This window comes from Myotis nattereri, assembly GCF_964212035.1.
Source record: "Myotis nattereri genome assembly, chromosome: 2".
NCBI lineage: Eukaryota > Metazoa > Chordata > Mammalia > Chiroptera > Vespertilionidae > Myotis > Myotis nattereri.
In genome coordinates, this window is record NC_138076.1 from 204,350,844 (window position 1) to 204,369,821 (window position 18,978).

At 47.8% G+C, this 18,978-nt stretch overlaps 1 protein-coding gene across 1 annotated transcript in view; it reads left to right on the forward strand.

Annotated features, from left to right (window-relative positions):
- The window catches only part of RFX4 (regulatory factor X4), a gene marked incomplete at its 5' end in the record, with an annotated part of 61,736 nt that extends 43,034 nt beyond the window's left edge, over positions 1–18,702 (forward strand). The window contains 3 exons of the mRNA XM_081082847.1: positions 6,931–7,090; positions 9,034–9,172; positions 17,452–18,702. Coding sequence (XP_080938973.1) covers positions 6,931–7,090; positions 9,034–9,172; positions 17,452–17,724 — 572 coding nt within the window. The 3' untranslated portion in view covers positions 17,725–18,702. The remainder of the gene's footprint in view (positions 1–6,930; positions 7,091–9,033; positions 9,173–17,451) is intronic.
- Between the last annotated feature and the right edge of the window lie 276 nt (positions 18,703–18,978).

Consider the following 18,978-nt stretch of genomic DNA (forward strand, 5'->3'; position numbering starts at 1 on the left):
TGGGCATGTTCAAGTCTATGGCAACGCGGTGGTAACGAATGGTTCAATGTTCCACTTCAGCAGATTTCCACAAGCAGATATCTGTGATTCCCATACATCCTTTTCCCCTCCTAACCTTGTGAGCTTGCCACCTCCCTTATGGCCCAGCAAAGTTCAGAAACGATAGCTCTCTTTAAGGAAAACTGGCTCTCTTCCTCCTCGTGAGTGTGGCAGGTGGTACCAAACTGCCCTGCCCACTTAACATGGCATTGGGCTGCAATTCTTTAATGCCACTTAAAGCAAAACGTGAAGCTCCCACTCTGTCCGGTCAGGCCACCAACGGGTTCTAAGACCTTGTTTATGATGTCATTTTAAGTATTCCCTCCTTCAACAATGACAATAAAAGTTAACTATTAAACTCAAGTTTTCTCCTTCCCACCATGGGTTCCCTACAACACAAAACCAGCAAATTAAATCACTGAGATGCTAGGATGCCTAAAGAAATAAAGCAAATTCCTCATAAATGGCCCTAACTGTAGAACATCTGGCCTGCCCAGCTGCGTTTTCTCTACTTCAGTGGAGGGTCTAACAAAGATAACTGGCCCCTAGTCTTTCCAAATAACAAAAGCTCAGTTATTCTGAGGGCAGCTACACTGAGTGGGGTATGCTGGACACTGTGGCCCTGCCTCTCTGCCCGCGATGACTCATCGCAGAACTTCCTCCTCCTCCGTCCATGCTGCCTCCTTTTCTTTAAAGGAATGAAATAAGGAAATGTAAGCTGGGATTGAAAGTAGGTGGTTAATCTGCTCTTAACTTCACAGCATCAGGGCCTTGGCTTGGTGTTGGGATCTTTGGATTTGCTCATCCATTCATTTGTTCGTTGCCTGTATTTCGTGTCTATTCTGTGCCATGACCTGGGGGTCTGGAATGGTCGCTGTTCTCATGATACTTATATTCTAGTGCAGGGGTGGGGATCATCTGGCTGCAGGTTGTATAAGGCCCACAAAATCATTTGGTCTGGCCCTGCCAAGGCAACCGCAGATGGGACTCAAAATTCAATAAATCTAGGAGGTTTTTTTATAGTAACATAAATTTATATTAAGTGACCAATTAAAGTAACCAATGTTATAAATACCCAAATGGCCCTTGGCAGGAAAAAGGTTCCCCACCCCTGTTCTAGTGGGTAAGATAATCAATGCAGAAGTCAACTACCAGGTAAATATATAACTTCAAATGTCTTAATGAAAATAATGGTATACTATGGAATGGTATAAAATAGGGACCCACCGTAGCTGTTTGTCAGAGAAGGCCTCCCTGAAGAGGTACCAAGGAGCCAGGCAAGTGCAGGTTGGGGGAGGAAAAGAATGTTTGGGGTAGTGGGAACAGCATGTGCCCAGGCCCAGGGCAGACAAGCCTGGCAGGTGAGGACTGACTAGGGCCGGGAAAGAGGGGAGAGTGGCAGGAGAGGAGCTGCAGAGGCAGGCGGGACCAGACCACAATCTGCATCTCTCTGGGAATGGATTGGTTTGCTGCCCCTGCTCAGTTCTGTCAATTAGAGTTTGGCCATGGAACTATTCATCAAGTTTAACTTGGATGAGTTTTCCCACTTCAGCAAGTATTCTCCTTAAGTACAATTACATTGAGGATAGATGATAGCCAATGGGATTTATATGTATATATTCTATATATATAAAAGCCTAAGCGACTGTTATGACTGGTCGATGGGTTGCCATGATGTGCACTGACCACCAGGGGGCAGATGCTCAATGCAAGAGCTGCCCCCTGGTGGTCATTGTGCTCCCACAGCCAACCTCCCATGCTGGCCAACCCCCCGCGGTCCCTCCCCCCAGTCAGCCAGCCCTGATCGGCCCTATCGCCAGGCCAAGGGACCCCACCTGTACACAAATTCGTGCACTGGGCCCTCTAGTAAATATATAGAATATTTTCTTTCCCTGTCTCCATCTTGAAAGGTTACATGAAATGCTTGTTTAGTATCAAATATTGTCAAGCACACTGTTCAAATGGAACTTCTTGTGATGATAGAAACATTTTTAATCTGAGCTGTCTAAAACGGTAGACACTAACAACATGTGGCTACTGAGCACTAGAAATGTGGCTTGTGCAACTAAAAAAACCTGGATATTTAATTGCATTTAAATTTAAATACCCACCGGTGGCTAGTGGCTACTGTTTTAGGGCAGAGCAGCTCTAGAGCCTGGACATACTTAAAGGGGCTTATTTCCCAGGAAGGTACTAACAGAAGGCTTAGGTTAGCTCAAAACCTGAGCAACATCTGGGATGGTTCATAGAATCCTAGTGGGAAAAAGGTTCAAACAGTTAGCCCAAGATCTGAAGGAAGTGCATGGCCAGCGAACCTGGGAAATAGCCTAAATTTTCACCGGTATGCACCAGCCTCTCAACTTCTGGCTTTCAGTGGCCCTCAGCACGCAGGGTGCATGGCAGGAGCCAGTGTGTTGCGGAGCCTTGCCACTCAGTGTGGTCCACGGACCAGCAGCATTGTCATAATTGGGAAGCTTGTTAAAAATGCAGACTCCCAACCTCCCGAATCAGAATCTGCATTCTAACAAGAATGCCAGGGATTCAAATGCACATTTAACTCTTAGAAGTGGTTGTTGTGGAAAGGCGTTGGAGCTGGGCAGGTCTGGGTTCAAATCCCAACTCTGCCACTTACCTGAGCAAGTCTTGGGCCTCAATTTTCTCACCTAAAAAAGAAGGTAATACTACTTGCCTGAAAAGATTATTGTGAAGGTTCAATGAGTTGATGTTTAAAAAGAAACTAGCATGTGGTCTGGTTTAGGTTGGATGATCCATCAGTCAATCATTATTCAACAGTCATTACTGACTGCGTATTATATTCCAAGCACCCTTTCTATCCTGTGTTTAAAACCCCTTCCAGGAAAATAATATTGGGGGAATAAAATGTTTTGTTGAGAATGGAAAGGAAAGAAAATATTCCTCTCCATCAATTTCAATACTATAACATGGACAACTTTTCTTTATAGGATTCTCAAAAATCAGGGGCTCCCAGCGTGCTCCTCAGACTTTCAAATGGGAGTAGAGGAATAGGAAGGGGAAAAGAAGAGAAAGTTAGGGACTTAGACACTAGAAAAGGTTTGTTATGGTTTTACCAGCAAATGAAAAGCAATTAGAGCCGTCTTAAAAGTGAAGCACAAACTGTTAACGGCACAGATTTTCTTTTATTAGCTTCCTAAAGAAAGAAGCAGCAGCAGTTCTCACTGGAGGTCCCACGGGTAGGAAGGGGAGTGCGAGGGGTGTTCTTTTCTGCTACCCCGGCAAAAAGGGTTTCTCACCCAAGCCAGTAGGTGTTAATCTGCTTAAGCCTGCCTGAGTGGGTCTGTTAGGTTGCTGGCACATGGCCATTTAGGGGTTTTGTTTCCCAGACCACAGGAGCCCATTTTTCCAAGAGTTCCACTAGCTTTTTGTTTGATAACGTCTGTTTCTAGAAGCTTTTACTCCTTCAACAACAAATTCAATAGAACAGAAATTTACTGAACACCTACTATTAAGCAGAGCCCTCTGTTGGGGATACAGAGATGAATACGGAACAGTTGCTGTGCTCCAGGAGCTCACGCAAAAGTAACTTCTGCTGCTTTCTCTAGGTGACGGCTGTTACACCGCCTCTTCCTATGCTGGGGGGTGGGGGGAGATAGGAGAGAAGAGAAAACCCTCTGGCCCCCTTCACTGCCCCCTTTCAAGCCCTACTGACCTCGCTATGCTCTCCTGAGGTCCCAGGGGCTTCAAGGGTTAATTACTTGCTGGATGTGGCTGGTTCATTGTTCTCGCAAACTTCCTACACCCTCCAGTTCCATTCCCAATTATAAAATTTGCTTAACATAGTTTAATATTTTTCTTTTCACAGAGGCAATACACACTCATTATAGAAAAAGACAGATAAGCAAAATGAAGAAAAAATTTAAAGCCACCCTCATTCCTACCACTTGAAGATAACCTGTTTTAATAAAAACTGTAACGGTAATTTCATAGGCAGTTCAAAATATAGAGGAAGGTTATCACGCAAAATTCAGTCACCGGGGACATGATCATTTTGGGGGTTTTCCTCCCAGTCTTCTTGCAGGTATTATAAACGATGCCTCATGCACAGTCTGCTGAAGTCATCTTCTGGAGGAAAAATACCGTGTAGATGTGCAAAGTGGGAAGGGGTACTTTTAGCCATACTGGCAGATACGGACTCCAGGCCTTTTACAGAAAACCCTGGTAGAAGTTTGCTGTCATTAGCTGAATTATTACTGCTATTCAAATATTTCATCCCTGGTGACAGAATCTGACCCAAGAAACTTGTCTTTCTTCCTTGCAACCTGAAATGGGAAATATAGAGATTTCTACTTTAAGCAGGTCTGACATAAGGATGCCTGAATTCATGAAGAGTGCTTGCCTATCATTAAAAGCCTGCCCTGTGCCAGGCTCTGACATGTTATCTCAGTTAATCCTCACAATCGTCTTTCAAGATAGACATTATTATCCCTATTTTGCAGATGATGAAAGAAGGGCTCATAAGGTGTAAGAGGCTTGCCAGGAGCTTACACACAGTCCCTGGCAGAACTAGGACCCAGAGGACAGAGACATTATGGTAGAGTTAGTGGGAAGGGTGGACAGACTAGGTTCAGAGCCCTGCTGGGCCGCCCACTCACTGTGGGGCCTTGGGCACGTTTAACATGCTACGTTCCCCTGAACTGGACTTAGGTGTGATGTCAGTGGCCTGCAATTAGTGTTGACATAAGGAACCGTCCTAAGAACCCAAGATATGGTGTCCATTGTAAGGGCGTGTGAAAGAAATTCCTGTGTGTTCTGAGTTCCAAGGACAGTATTCTCCTGAGTGATTTGTTTCTGGTCCTATGGTTCCTAACCTGTCAGCTCCCCTTTATAGCATTTCTCCTGGAAAACTCCAAGCCAAGTTTAAGGCCCACCTAGAAGGACCCTAGACCTTCAGGGTATGCATGTTTCATCTCATTCCTGATTGCACTTTTTGCTCCACTTTTGTTTTAACTACTTCTTTCACTACCTGGGGATATTATTTCTTTTGAGGGTGTCTGTAGTGCACTTAGCACAGTGCCTGGCCTATATTAGATGCTCAATAAATGGTGTCTCCTTTCATGCTCTTGGATTGCATCTGTGTCACTTCATAAAAAAAGACATTATTTGCATTCCAGAAAATTCTCTAATTTACAGGAGGGTTCGATAGAAACTTCTTTTAATAATAAACATGTGTATTTAGAATAGGGTGCTGTTTTCACAGACCTTTAGAGGTATTCCTTACTGGGTCTCTGTCATGTAACTGGCGCAGTGCTGACGCTCCGGCCCTTCCCTTCCCCCTGCTCCGTGGCAGGGCAGCTGCTCTCCTGTGCTATTTGCAAAGTGCTTGGAATGGAATGGATGGCATTTTTTAAATGAAAACCTTTTCTTTATCTTTCCAGAGGAACTTTAAGATAGAAGTGATCTGTTGCAGAACATACAGAATTAGTGAATCAAGTTTTCTTTTTTACTTCTGTTTTAAAAAAATATTTTGTCACTTTATTTACTTATTTATTTATTTTTAGAGAGAGAGGAAGACAGAGGGGGAGAGGGAGAGAGAGAAACATTGATAGGGGAACAAAACGTCGTTTGGCTGCCTCCTGCATGCCCCCTCCCAGAGACTGAGCCCACAGTCCGGGCTGGGCATCGAGCTGTGACCTTTCAGTGTATGGGATGAAACCCAACCAACTGAGCTACAACCAGCCAGGGCTTCTTTTTTACTTCTTAAAACTGGCCTCCTAATTATTTAGTTTTTCATGTGTCTACACAGAGGAGTTGAATCCTATTCCCTCCACCTTCCAAAATAGGCTTAATTATTTTCACTATGTCAACATTCTAGACTTTATCAGAAACTAATTTGATGAGTTTATTGTCCAGTTATTATGAGTTTATTAAATAACATAAGCTTATTTATTATTAGTTATTTCTTAAATTACCATTTTTAAATTCTAAACATCTCATAAAATTCTTAAGCATCTTGAGTGTTTTTAATTTTGTCAATTTCTTTTCTCAGTCCCTAGCACTTTCAAGGTATCCAATTAAAAAATAAATTAGTGGAATTAACAATATGTATGGAATAGGTCATGGTAAGGGTCACTGTCTAATAATCTTCAAAAAGACCTGGGCAAGCAGAGCTCAATAATCTACTTATGTTTGCTTAAAGCAATTTGTTGGATCCTTAACACCTGTTGAGTTGAGTGTTGAGAATTTATTTTGCTAGGCTTGTCTGAGCTACATTGCCCCAAGATTTCTTTTGTTCTCTCTCCTTCCCTCCCTCCCTTTCTTCCTATCTTTCCTTTCCCATTTCTTCCTTTTAAAAAATTTTATTGAAAGTCTTTTGACTCCAGGCTCTATGCTAAACACTGGGGGATCCAATGGTGGGCAAAATAGAGAAGGCCCCTACCCTCATGGAGTTTATAGTCAGGGGTTGAGAGGCAGGGAGGATAAGCATTAATCAAATCACATTCATTAATGGATGTAAGATTACAGATTGTGGTAGGCACCATCAAGGACTGTAGTGCAGTGTGGGATCTGACCCAGCCTGGGGTTAGGAAACAGCTTCTCTATATTGAGATCTGAAGGAAGGAAGCATGAGGGCTCTAGGTTGCAGAAAAGAGCATGTGGAAAGGCCCTGTGGTCCTGGGAATCCTGGTACTCTGGGGAAAAGGGAAAGAAAGATATTATGGCTGGATCAGGTAGAACAACGGCAGGGGGTAGGGGATGCGTCTGGTGAGGTCAGCGGGGGCCGGAGAGACATACGTTTTGTAAAATATTTCGGCTTTTAGGTCAAGAGCAGTGGGAAGCCCCTGAGTGCTGTAAGGAAGAGCTGGCAGTGCGAGAGCGGTACTAGGACTGATGCATCTTCATTTGTCTCTGCAGGACCGATGCAGTCATACACGTGGTCTCTAACCTACACGGTGACAACGGCGGGGTCCCCCGCTGAAAACTCCCAGCAGCTCCCCTGTATGAGGAGCACTCATGTGCCTTCTTCCTCGGTCACACACAGGATTCCAGTTTATCCTCACCGAGAGGAGCACGGGTAGGCTACTTTCCTGGGTTGCTGCCTCACTTTTAAATGTGATTTTAAAGAGCAGGTCTTACTTGGCAGTTGTTTTCTCAAAGGGCAGGAGGAGCGCCACCCTGTGTTTAGTTCTTACTGTGCCCAGCAGTCCCCACCACGACCAGGTGAGGCGACCCCACTTTATAGATGAGGACATTGAGACTTGGTTGGTGAAGTTCAGTTCCTCTGAGTCACACAGCTGGTAACCATGGGGTGCAGACGGAGCAGCTGTCTGCCTCCAGAGCCCGTGTTCTTCCCTCTTTACTCCTTTAAAGTCTCAGCTGCACACGCCATTCAGCCGTCCCTTGGTGGCTCTTTGTGCGCTCTGCAGCCTTAGAAAGCTTCCTGGTAGGTCCCAATCTTTTATGACTGTTCAGAGGAGGGCTTCCCCACCTGAGAGCTGGAGGTCCCTGGAGGGCAGGAATTATGAATGGGGTTCAGGGAATCCTTGTGGGTTCCAATGATGCTTTGGACCCTGAATAATTCAATCATTCATTTTGCCTATGTTGTGCAGTGATGTTGCTGTGATGAATAAACTGCAAATCCATTTAAAAGTGTGACCTGAATCACAGTAGCTTTTTGCCATTATGCACTGTCTTTATCACAAGACACTAATCTTACAGTGTCTAACGAGCAGTGATCTGAAAAACACGGTGTTAAAAAAAGGGGGGGGGCCCTTATCCTCAAGAGTGAGGCTCTGCTGTGTGGGTGCGGTGAGCCTCCTGAGCCAGGTTCCAACAGACCAGCTGTGGGGGATACGGGAGGGGGAGGGGGAGGGAGAGGAGGAGGAGGACCTCTCGGGTCCCTTCCTCAGGGTGGCCCAGCATAATGCAGCAAGGTGGTGACCCTGAGGATAGGCGCAGGCCTGACTGTTGGTGATCTTGAGCTATTTCCCTTGGTTCAGGTGCCCCAGGCCGATCTGTAGTGCAGCCATTATTTTTCAGGGGGCTCTTAGGGCATTTCCTCACACATTTAGAATAGATTTTGAAAATTATTTCAGAGAGATTTTTTTTTTTATTGCATCAGTGATGAGAGAGAATCATTGATCAGCTGTCTCCTGCATGCCCCCGACTGGGGACCAAGCCCACAACCCGGGCATGTGCCCTTAATCAGAATTGATCCTGGGACCCTTCAGTCCTCAGGCTGACACTTTTATCCACTGAGCCAAACCATCCAGGGCTCAGAGAGCTTTTTGATTCTGCAGGAAAGGCCGAATAGACTCCCACATGGTCATGTCAGCATCTTTGCTGTAAAGTTGTTAAGAACAGTGATTAGAATATCCCGTGTGCGCGTAGGATTGTCTTTCTTATGGAGTGTCTTCACATGTGTGACCCTCCGAATAAGCATGTGCACATGTTCACAGATGGGAGAAACGAGGCTGCGAGGAGCCCGAGAGCCCAAGGTCCCCCAGCTGGAAGGTGGTGGGGCCAGGCTGAGAGCTGGGCTCCCTGAGGCCTGGTCGACCAGGCCATGGTGTTTTCTCCCAGGAGAGAGCGCCTGGAAGGTACCACACCCTTCTGCATCATGGGGAAGCAGAGGCCCGAACAACACAAAAACATAAATCCCAAAGTAACCTCTTTTTTTCCTATTTGACTTCAGGATATCATATGGGGCTTTTTAAGACAACAGGAGTAGAGATTTCCATCACTAACTATGTTTTGCTCAGGGCGAGCTTTTGTTCCCTGAGCACTTGCTGGGTGGCAAGGGAGATGTGCCCAAGGGAGAAGGAAAATCAACCTGAGAGTTTAAACTTACCACAACAAAGCTACAGAGTGGACATGGTAAGGCAGGGGGGAAAAAAATGGAAGAAAGAAAAGAGAACAAAAAGGAAAAAAACAGAGGCGGTTGGTTTTTGAAGATGTCAAACTGATCTGTTCTTCCTGCTATTACTCACAATAGTCACTGTGCTTAATGCATTTTAGATACACAGGAAGCTATAACTATGGGAGCTATGGCAACCAGCATCCTCCGCCAATGCAGAGCCAGTACCCGGCCCTCCCTCCCGAGGCAGCCATCTCTGGACCACTCCACTACGCCCCTTACCACAGGAGCTCTGCACAGGTGAGTCGGTAGTCCTGCTTGCTTGTCCAGGCCAGGTCTACTCAGGTAGCACAGTGAATAAGCACCTTCCGTGTACTGTGTGTGCAGCAGTGTGTCGTGGGAGTCAACCACATTCATGCTCCACTCTCTCTCACCCCTGCATGTGGGTGCGAACAATTGTCTTTAGTTCGCCCTCTCTCACCTCTCTGATCCCAGGACCCAAACCCGGTTGGTTGCCATGTCTGTTTTTCGGGCAGCCCCGCTCCGATTGGACCTCGCTTTCCCGTCAGCATCTCCTGGTGCAGACCCTCATCGAGTCATGCAGGACTGTTATCTCGGCCTCGTTCTAACTGGTGCCTTGGTCTCCCACGGTGCTCCTTTCAGTCCCACCCCCACACAGTCTCACCAGGAGAATCCTCCTGAGGCGGACCCTTTATCACATATTCTCAGGCCACACCTTTCTCGCTAACAAACCAAATTGACCTGCTGCGACCTGTGGCAATGGAAACGGGTTGCACCTGTCACATCAGTGTTGAGCACTCTACTGGTCTTAGACACTGTCCTGTGCGCTGGCCCCAGACACAGCTCGTTGCCAATTCCACTCAATTCCACATTCTGTGTGTCTGCACTCCCACGGTCGTTGCCTCAGCTCAGGTCTTCATCTAAGTGAGATGATGGCAAAAGCCTTCCCGTTGATCTCCAGTCGCTGAACTTGTCCCCTCTCTGTTCTGTCCCCTACATTGCAGCTAAAGGAACCTTTGGGGAAAAAACCCCAGTCGGTCATAATACTCTCTTTTGCGTGTCATCACTTTCAGAGTCAAGTTCAATGCCTTAGCACGTCTCTCAGATTCATTACCATCTGGCCTCTGCCTGCCTTTCTGGCCTACAAACGGCACCACCCCATCCTTGCTCCCGGCGGGCCAGCCCGTGTGCAGTCCCCATGCCTGCGCTGAGGTGGCTTCCTCTGGCTGAGTCCCTGCCCCAGCCTCTCCACTTGTTGTTCCTGACAAGCCTCTCATGGTCTTTGTGGCACTTCCTGACACTCCCCCCTTCCTTCCTCCAGGACTTTATGAGGCCCCACTCCTCTGTGCTCACATGCACCCTGGGCTTTCCTCTGTTGGTAACACTTCCCACACTGTGATCATGGCTGACTTTCCTGACTCCCAAAGCTCCTTGAAGGCAAAAATTACGTCTAGCATCCCCGGGTCACAGGGCACGCTGTCTGTCAGAAGGAACAGCTTGCTTTTACTGAACATGTGCCGAGCACTTTGCACATCCTCACGGTAACCCCTGTAGGAAAGAAAGGGAGAGTCACCTGCCCGAGGATCTGAACCCAGGCAGTGTGGCCCAGCTGTCCAAGCTCTTGTGCATCACCCTCTTGCCTCTCAAATGTCGGCATTCTCTGAGCGATTATGGAACAGATGAGCAGCAGGAGGAGGGGTCAGCATAAACAGCAGTGTGGTGTGCCAAGGACGCTCGCTGGTTCTGCAGGTGTGGGGGCTGTGGTAGGTTTGGGAGCCTGGAAGTGGCAAGGTGAGAGCTGTGCTTAAGAAAGAGCTTTGGCAGCACTCACAGCATGAACCAGAAGGGGGGCTGGTGGAGGCAGGGAGCTCTGCTCCCAAGCGCTTGCAGGGTTGGAGAAGAGAGATGGCAGGACTTGAGCCAGGGTGGAGGCCGCAGTTGCATCAGCTGTCAGGACAGCTTTTGCCGTCATCCGGGGGAGGGCACGAGGAGACTGTATCCACAAACTCGGCACTCGGGGCACACAGGCGTCTGTTTTGATTTCCATTGGAGGTACCAAGGGGAGCCCTGGTATACTCCCCAGACAAACTAACAAGTGGATTCCACTAAATCACCACCTGGGCCCTCATCACAGGTCTCCAGCTGCGCCACACAGACACACCAGCTCCTCAGGGGCTGCTGCTCTCGGGAGCAGGGTCTGTGCTCCTCTCTGTGACAGAGCTGCTGCTACAGGCTGGGTCACCTCAGACACAGCATCAGCAGCTCATTCACTCGTTCATTCATTCATTCATTCCTCAAATGGCTGTCAGGTGCCTACTATGTAAAGCACTGCTCTAGCCTTGAGAATACAGTGGAGAACGGACGCTTCAGCAGGAGACACTGGTCTAAGCCACAGTGGCAAGATCAGGCTAACATTCTAAGCCACAGCTCCCGGCATTATCTTTCCTCTTACTTTACCCCCTCATCCCTCGCCCCTCCTTATGAAATTTCTGCAGCTGGTTTTCTGGGTTGATATTTTTACAGCCATTGCTATAAAAAACACGCACACACACACACACACAAAAAGAAACAGCACAGGGTCTCTTAAAGGCCCATGTGGTCCCTGGTGATCAAAGATAGGCCTGCAGCATCCGCTCTAGAAGCCACACATTCCCCGACTGGAGCACTGCCATTACTAGTGGGCCCAAGCGAAGGGCCCAGGACTACATGAAAGCCCAGGGTGGCGCCCTTTGGACCCAGACTGGATACCCTGTGAGAGGTGACAGGTCCCTGGCCAGCCTCTTCACCACTGTGCCCTGGGCCTTTAGACAGAGCCTGTGACAACCTCTGAGCCCACCGCACAGCACACGGTGCACTCTATGGGTTAGGCCTCAGTCCCCATTGAGGAAGCAGGGTGGGGAGAAGTTAACTTATCACATCTCCGGCAGGCTGCTTCTGTGGAAGGTACTCTGTAAAGACAACCCTTTGTTTTGTTTTTCATTAACATTTATGCAGCAGGCACTGTTTTAGGCACTTTCAAATACACCTAATCATCCTAGCAGCCTTTTCTCCAGTTTTTAAAGATGAGGAAACAGCTTCAGAAGGTAGTTTGCCTCAGGTCAGGCATCCAGGAAGTGACAAAGCAGACCCCAATGCAAGTTCTCCAACTCTCAGGCCCCCAGAGCCGAACACTGTGTGTCTTGGAGGGGGGGAGGTAAATTTGTGGCTACTGCAACTATTCTCAGTAAGTTTCGAGTTTCCAAAGAGAAAAATCACACACCCAAGATACCTTATTTCTTCCCATTCCTGCTACTTTGGATTAAGGTTGAACATATGGGGGAAACCCAGTGCAGGGCTAATTAGTTTTATGTTTTTTTTAAATATGTTTTTATTGATTTTAGAGAGGAAAAAAGAGAGAGAGAGAGAGAGAGAGAGAAAAAAAAATCAGTGTGAGAGAGAAACATTGAATCGCTGTCTCCCATATGTAACCTGACCAGGGAGAGAACCCACAACCTGAGTATGTGCCCTGACTGGGAATCGAACCTGCGACCTTTTGGTACATGGGACAACACTCAACCAGTGAGCCACCCAGCCAGGGCCAGGGCTAATTAGTTTTAGCTTCCCAGAGCAGAGGTCCAACTGGTCTAACCCTGCATACTGAAAATCACACTTCAGTATATCAGACTCACTGGGGAAAAGATCTGAGCTGGAGAAAAATTGCAGTGAGGGGATATGGTTACAGAATGCCATTGGTCGTCAGCTCAAGAGTAACTGGAAATGACTCCTGCCAGGTTTGCCTTAAAGAGCCAGTACAGTACCCCTGTGCCGTGTAATAATTGTATACATCCCAGCATTCATATGCGCAAAGCAATCTGTAGTAATTTGTTTTTTGAAATAGAGTATGTGTGTGCCCTTGCTCATACTGCTGCTTTGCACAACGCATGCTTGCTTTCTGGGTAATAGGAATATTTGAATTCTCATAATTTCTGAAGGAGTGAGCCCAGAGGAATGAGGCCTCACAGTGTAAGGTTTAAATTATTTCAGAAAAACACCCCGTTGCAAGGATGCTGTCCTTGTTCACATCAGAATAAGTGAACTAGAGATCTTGTCACTGTGCCTTCCTAGGTCCCCATTCTCATGCCCGGCCCCAAAGAGAGAACAAACCAGACTCAGTACACGGCTACAAAATATTTCTGAGCCTCACTCCACTCACCTTCATGGAACCTCTACCCTCTCTGCAACCATGAATGTAGACTGGGAATGTAAACTTGATCTCAAAAGCCACGTGACCAACCAGAAGCGGTGTGACTAGAAATATACTTAGTGTGGCCTGGAGAGCCGTCCGTTACTTCCCATCTGGATGGCCAAGGCCCAGCCCTGCCCACCAGTCACAGCTCTCACAGAACCTTCATCCCAACACAGGTCAGCCCAGGGCCCGTGGGTGCTCAATCTCAGAGGCCCACTGACTGCCACAGAGTTTGCTTAGGGTGCTCTGCTTTGGGATAGCATCCTGGGCCAAAGGGAGTACAAATGAGTCAGCCAACGTGGCGCAAGATCCTGACTGCAGAGCCAGGCTTCCTGGGTTCCCACCCCAGCTCTGCCTCCAGTGAGCTCTGTGCCCCGGTGCCTCATGTGCAAACTAGAGATCATTGGAGTACCTATTTCATAGGGCTGTTGTGAGGATTAAGTGAGTTAATAAAGGGTCTGGTTCAGAGTTAGCACTATTTGTGTATATTATTATGATCCTTTGCTACTTTTCTGTAATTATAGAATTAGCATCTGCCTCTCTCACTACACTAGCTCTGTGAAGGCAGGGCCAGGTCCATCTTTGCTGAGCATGGTGTTCCCAGACCCCAGCACGGGCTTGCCCCTTAGTGGGAACTCAGTAATGAATGAGCGAATGACTAGATCCTTACTCTGGTACTAAGTTGCTGCGTGACCTCAAGCCGGTCATTTCCCCTCTCTTGACCTCACTTCCCTCATCTGATAATGAGGGGAGTAGGACCAGATGGTCAGTGCCTGAGGCTCTCCCTGTCATTAATGGACCATGATGTTATGATTCGAGGAAGAATATTAATAATAGTTAACACGTTTTGAACACTCACTACAGTTAATCCTGGCCCTAAGAGCTCAGCAGATACGACTGTCTGGCAGAGATTTGGGGGGAGCTGTGCCCTCTTCCAGAGGAGGCTGAGAGGAAGCCAGGGCGGGCCCCTGGCAGCGCCTCGTGCGGTGAGAGCTGCCTTTCATAGGAAAACAGTTTGTGCTCCTGACTGGGCCACCTTTCACCCTTGGCTCGAGTAACAGCCCATTTGGTAAGGGTCAGGGATAAAGGGCTCATTCTTCCCTCTCCATGTGCAGGAAAGTCAGCCCTTGGTGTGGGGAGTCGTTTCTCAAAATAGAACGTCCTAATATGGTTCCAAAGAGGCCCAGAGGCAGGCACAGCTGAGGCAGACGTAGGCCTCGGCCATGTGACTGAACCTTTGACTGCTTATGTACACAAGCTCTCACACACACACGTGCCCGCAGCCACACCTCACACACCTCTCACAAGGGAGGAACTGGGGCCTTCGCTCCATTTTAACATCAAGGACAGTAGCCTGTGATCTGACCCAGAAAATAGTAACTTCCTGTTATGGCCCCTCAACAAAAAGCGCCTTTATTTCGGGCCGAGCTCCCGGGACCCAGGGTTTGTGCCCAGCCTGCTGGAGGACCCGGCATGAAACCGGATGTGAAGTGTGAAAGGTGAGGCGGGTGCCACGGGCCGACTGCATAGAAGCCTCATTGGTGGCGCTGGTGACCAGGCGGCGGCAGCGGGTGCAGCCGCTCCCCGTCAATGGGCTCTTCACCACGGGAAAGCGAGTCACTGACTCATTTGCAATTAGCTGACCTAACGGGACAGAATTTTCCAAGCCGGATTCTGTGGTAACAGGATTTTATTGTCACATTGGAGATATTTTGAGCCAGCCTCATTTCCAGGCAATTATTCTTTTGAGTCTGTGACACAACCCCTGGGCACAGCTGCATCGCGGGTCCTTGATCAGGCACAAAAGCCACACTCTCTCGGGTTCCGTGGGAAGGAGACTCCAAGTCCGCACACAAGCCGGGGCAGCAAAGATGGTCAGAACTAGCAAGCGGAGGCCTGCTCAGAACGGCCGGACCCTGTGGTCTGCGGGGGAGAGGTCCAGGCCAGCGGGCTGCTTGTCCACGAGGGAGTGCTCTTGCTCTCGGTGTCATTCAGCTGTGGGCCAGGCGGACAGATGTGGGGGGAAGCGGGGCCCCAGGCCTAGTTTGTACACCAGCTCTGCCACTGGCTGGCGATGTGACTGTGGGCAGGATGCTTCACCTCGGGCACTGCTTTTCTCATCTGTATGACGCTGAGATGGATTATGGGATCCCTGAGGTTCTATCTAGCGGTGACATCCCACCAGATAATAAATTACTCAGCAGATAGTTAGCCCCTGCTAGGTGCCAGGCATGATTCTAGATGTGGGGAATATGGTGGCGGACATGAGAAGGCCCTACGGGAGCTTATGGGTGACTCTAAGCCAGTAGAAAAAGGCAGCTGCTGAGAATGACAACATTCCGATCAGAGCGGTGGAGGGTGGAGCATTTAGCTTCTTGAGCTAGGATGTCCAGAAAAGCCGCTCTGAGGAGGTGACATTTGAGCTGAGATCTGAAGAATGATCACAAGGCAGACACACAGGAGCCTGGGGGCAGGGAGGGGTGGTGAAGCACATTGTGGGCAGAGGAGACGGGTAGAAGAAGATTCTCTGGAATGGGCACGAGCCAGGCATGCCACAGGGAGGAGCCAAGGAGGGCATCGTGAAGACAGACTATCACGAGGAACAAGCAACCTTTTTGAAAAAAACAAAAGACTGTTTTGTAATATTTCTTAATATGAGCTGTTTAACACCTGAGATCCTGTTTTATTGAGCAGGGCCCAGTCTTACTGTGGCCTCTCTGGGCTTTAAAGTGGGTCCCGGGCTGGAATTCCACTGCCACACAGACAGCACCATGTGGCTCCCGCACGGGGACCAGGGTGCACTTCAGCATTATGAAAGCCTGTCAGTAGTCACCTTGGCAACAGCCCTGGTGCCGTCTCCTGTGAGTTCCCAGACACCGCTATACCCTTCTCCCTCTCTCCTACCTGCTCTTTTGACTGTGGAGTGGCTGCACTTCGCTCTGTAGGGCATGCTGTCCTGGGTACTGCAGACCCTCTCTACTAGGATCCCTCCTTCTCGAAGGTGAATTGCTGGTCCCCTTCGCATGCCTGGGGCCTATCAGCCTCCTCCTCCCCTCCTCGAGCTCCCACTCAAAGAGGCAGAGCAGTCCCTTTGGCCCCTGAGACTACCAGCAGCAGCCATTGTTGTCATGCCCCCTTCTCCCGGCTGTCCAGGCTTCAGCCTGTCTGTCTCCCTCACAGGAGGCAGCCTCCCACCTAATCCCTCAGGGCTCCACTCTCCAACTGTCAGGGAAGACAGATGGGGAGCAGAAGAATTCACACACTCTCTCCCCTACTTGCAGTCCTTGCCATCCTTGTTGACTGGCTCCTGTCCCTCTTGGGGTGGCCCTTAGCACAGCAAGGAAATCTTTGTGGTGACTGGCCCACAAACCAGGCGCCTCCCCTCTGATTGTACCGAAGGGCTTATTTGCATAGCTGTCTTGGGAACTGGAAAAAAAGGTAAAGAAGAAGCACTTCAGAGACATCTCTTATTTCTAATTCTTCCTAGAACTGCTTCCCCTCTTCTTACAGCTACAGCACCTGTTTTTCTGACCTGCACAAGAGCACACCTCCCCTCCCTCTCAGTAGGCTCACCTTGGCTCCTTCCACATTCACACACACCGAGCCCAATTATTGCCACTTCCTGCTTGAGTCTCTTCCAGGATTCCAGTGACTGGAGACCAAAAAGATGTTCTTCAAATGATAGGCACTAATAATAACCTTTGAAGCTGTTAGCTTGCTTGCTTCCTCTTCAAAAGCCTGCTTTTAGGCTGCAGTTCATAATTGAATTCAACTGTAAAGTGCTATTTTTAATAATGTCATTGTATTTCACTTGGCAGTACTGTTCTCTTGGGTTGATTGAGTGGGACCTATCACATCTCCATAACTAGTGATAAAGCTCACAGCCATCCATCCACATCTACTTGGACATGCTATTACTCATGTTTGTTTTCTCTCTCTCTCTCTCTCTCTCTCTCTCTCTCTCTCTCTCTCTCCCCCCCCCACACACACACACACACACACACACACCCCCACCCCCTTGTATCACTCCTATATTCCCAGTAAGGCTATTCCTTCTTTTGGGTTTGACTTCCCAAGACATTCCAGATTGAGCACAAAGTCTATATTACTGGTTGAGTGGACACCAGTCTAATACTGGCTAAGAAATCTTTTGCATTTCCCCTGTTGGAGACCTAGACCACAGTTGGATCTTTCAGAAGTTCACTGATTCCATCCCATCGACTTGCACTAATAGCATCTTAAGAAATTTAACAAACTGTGAACATGACTAATATTGTGTATATGTTACTTCAAGCTAATTTTAACTTTGTGGAATTTCTTTCCCCTCAACAAGTACCCTTTTAATAGCCCCACTTCCCGGATGGAGCCTTGTTTGATGAGCACTACTCCCAGACTGCATCCTACTGCAGTCACCCCCCGATGGCCAGAGGTGCCCACAGCCAACACGTGCTACACAAGCCCGCCTGTGCATTCCACGAGGTATGGAAACTCTAGTGACATGTACACACCCCTGACCACCCGCAGGAATTCTGAGTATGAGCACATGCAACACTTTCCTGGCTTTGCTTACATCAATGGAGAGGCCTCCACAGGATGGGCTAAATGACTGCTCTCATAGGAACCCATATTTAATATTAATAAGTATTAATAATAATAATAAACCCATCCATTCCCCCCCCCCCCCCGAAGACTTTATCTCTATACATTATAACTTGTAAACCATTCCTAGGCATCCATTTTCCTAATGAACGTGAGGCTGGGATTCAGTATGGGATGAATAAACTTTAGTTCAGAAACAGGACCCACTAAAAGTCAGTGAGATTGGGTTCCTGTAGCCAAGCCAGACTTGACTTTCTTAGAGCACTATCTCAGACAGGCCCCTCTGTGCCTTTTCCCTTTGTTCCAGGACTTTGCTTTGTGTTGCCAACCACTCCCCATAAGTTACTTATTTTCCTGTTGACAAAAGCTCTTTAGTCTTGAAGGATGGATACTGGAGACAGAATCTGGTTTGTGTTCTTGGATGGGCACATAATTTACCAAGAGCACTCACCTTGTTATCTGTCTGACATCTTACTGTACAGTGAACAGCCCTCAGATACGCTCAATGCATTCCTTCTGCCTGGTGGTGCTCCCAGGAGCATCAGGGCTAAATGCAGGTACCTGGCAACTCGTGCCTGTCACAGGACCTGCATTAGAACGTAAGCACTGTCTAGAGGAAAGGAAGAGGTCTGTTCTGCATGCCTTAAGTTGACTGATGTTCATAGGGGACCGATTCTTCTATGTACAAATATTTGTCCTAAGTTTGCACAATGGCTAGTGTCAGCGAAAGGCAGGGAGGGGCTTCTAAAGTTCTGTGCGATGTGGATAAGGAGCATTGAGTATCACATTCTGCTGTATTAACGTTGTGAAACTGGATGGACCAAACATTAACTTACTGAGCACCAAGTGTGCAAGTGACTTCCACGGTTCCTTCATAAGACGAAATAATTTCGACACTTTGATAGAAAAAAATATTTCAAAGCTGTGCCTTTGAGCTTATACTATACTGTGTATGTGTGGAAATAAAAATGTATTGTACTTTTGGAAAATTTTTTCGTAGGCATTCTTCTGTCAGATTTGTAGCAATTTGTGCAGTTTGTTAGAGCTTAACATAGGTTTTCTTTCTGTATTATAAAAAGCACCAAGCAATTATGGTGGACCTATTACCCTATGGGTAAGAAATAAATAGAAATATGACATCGGATGTTTTAGCAATTGTTCTGTAAATAAAATCTTTGATCACACCCACTTTGTGTGATAATCATGTCTACAGCTAAAATGGAAATAGTTTTATCTGTACAGTTGTGCAAGATATGAATGG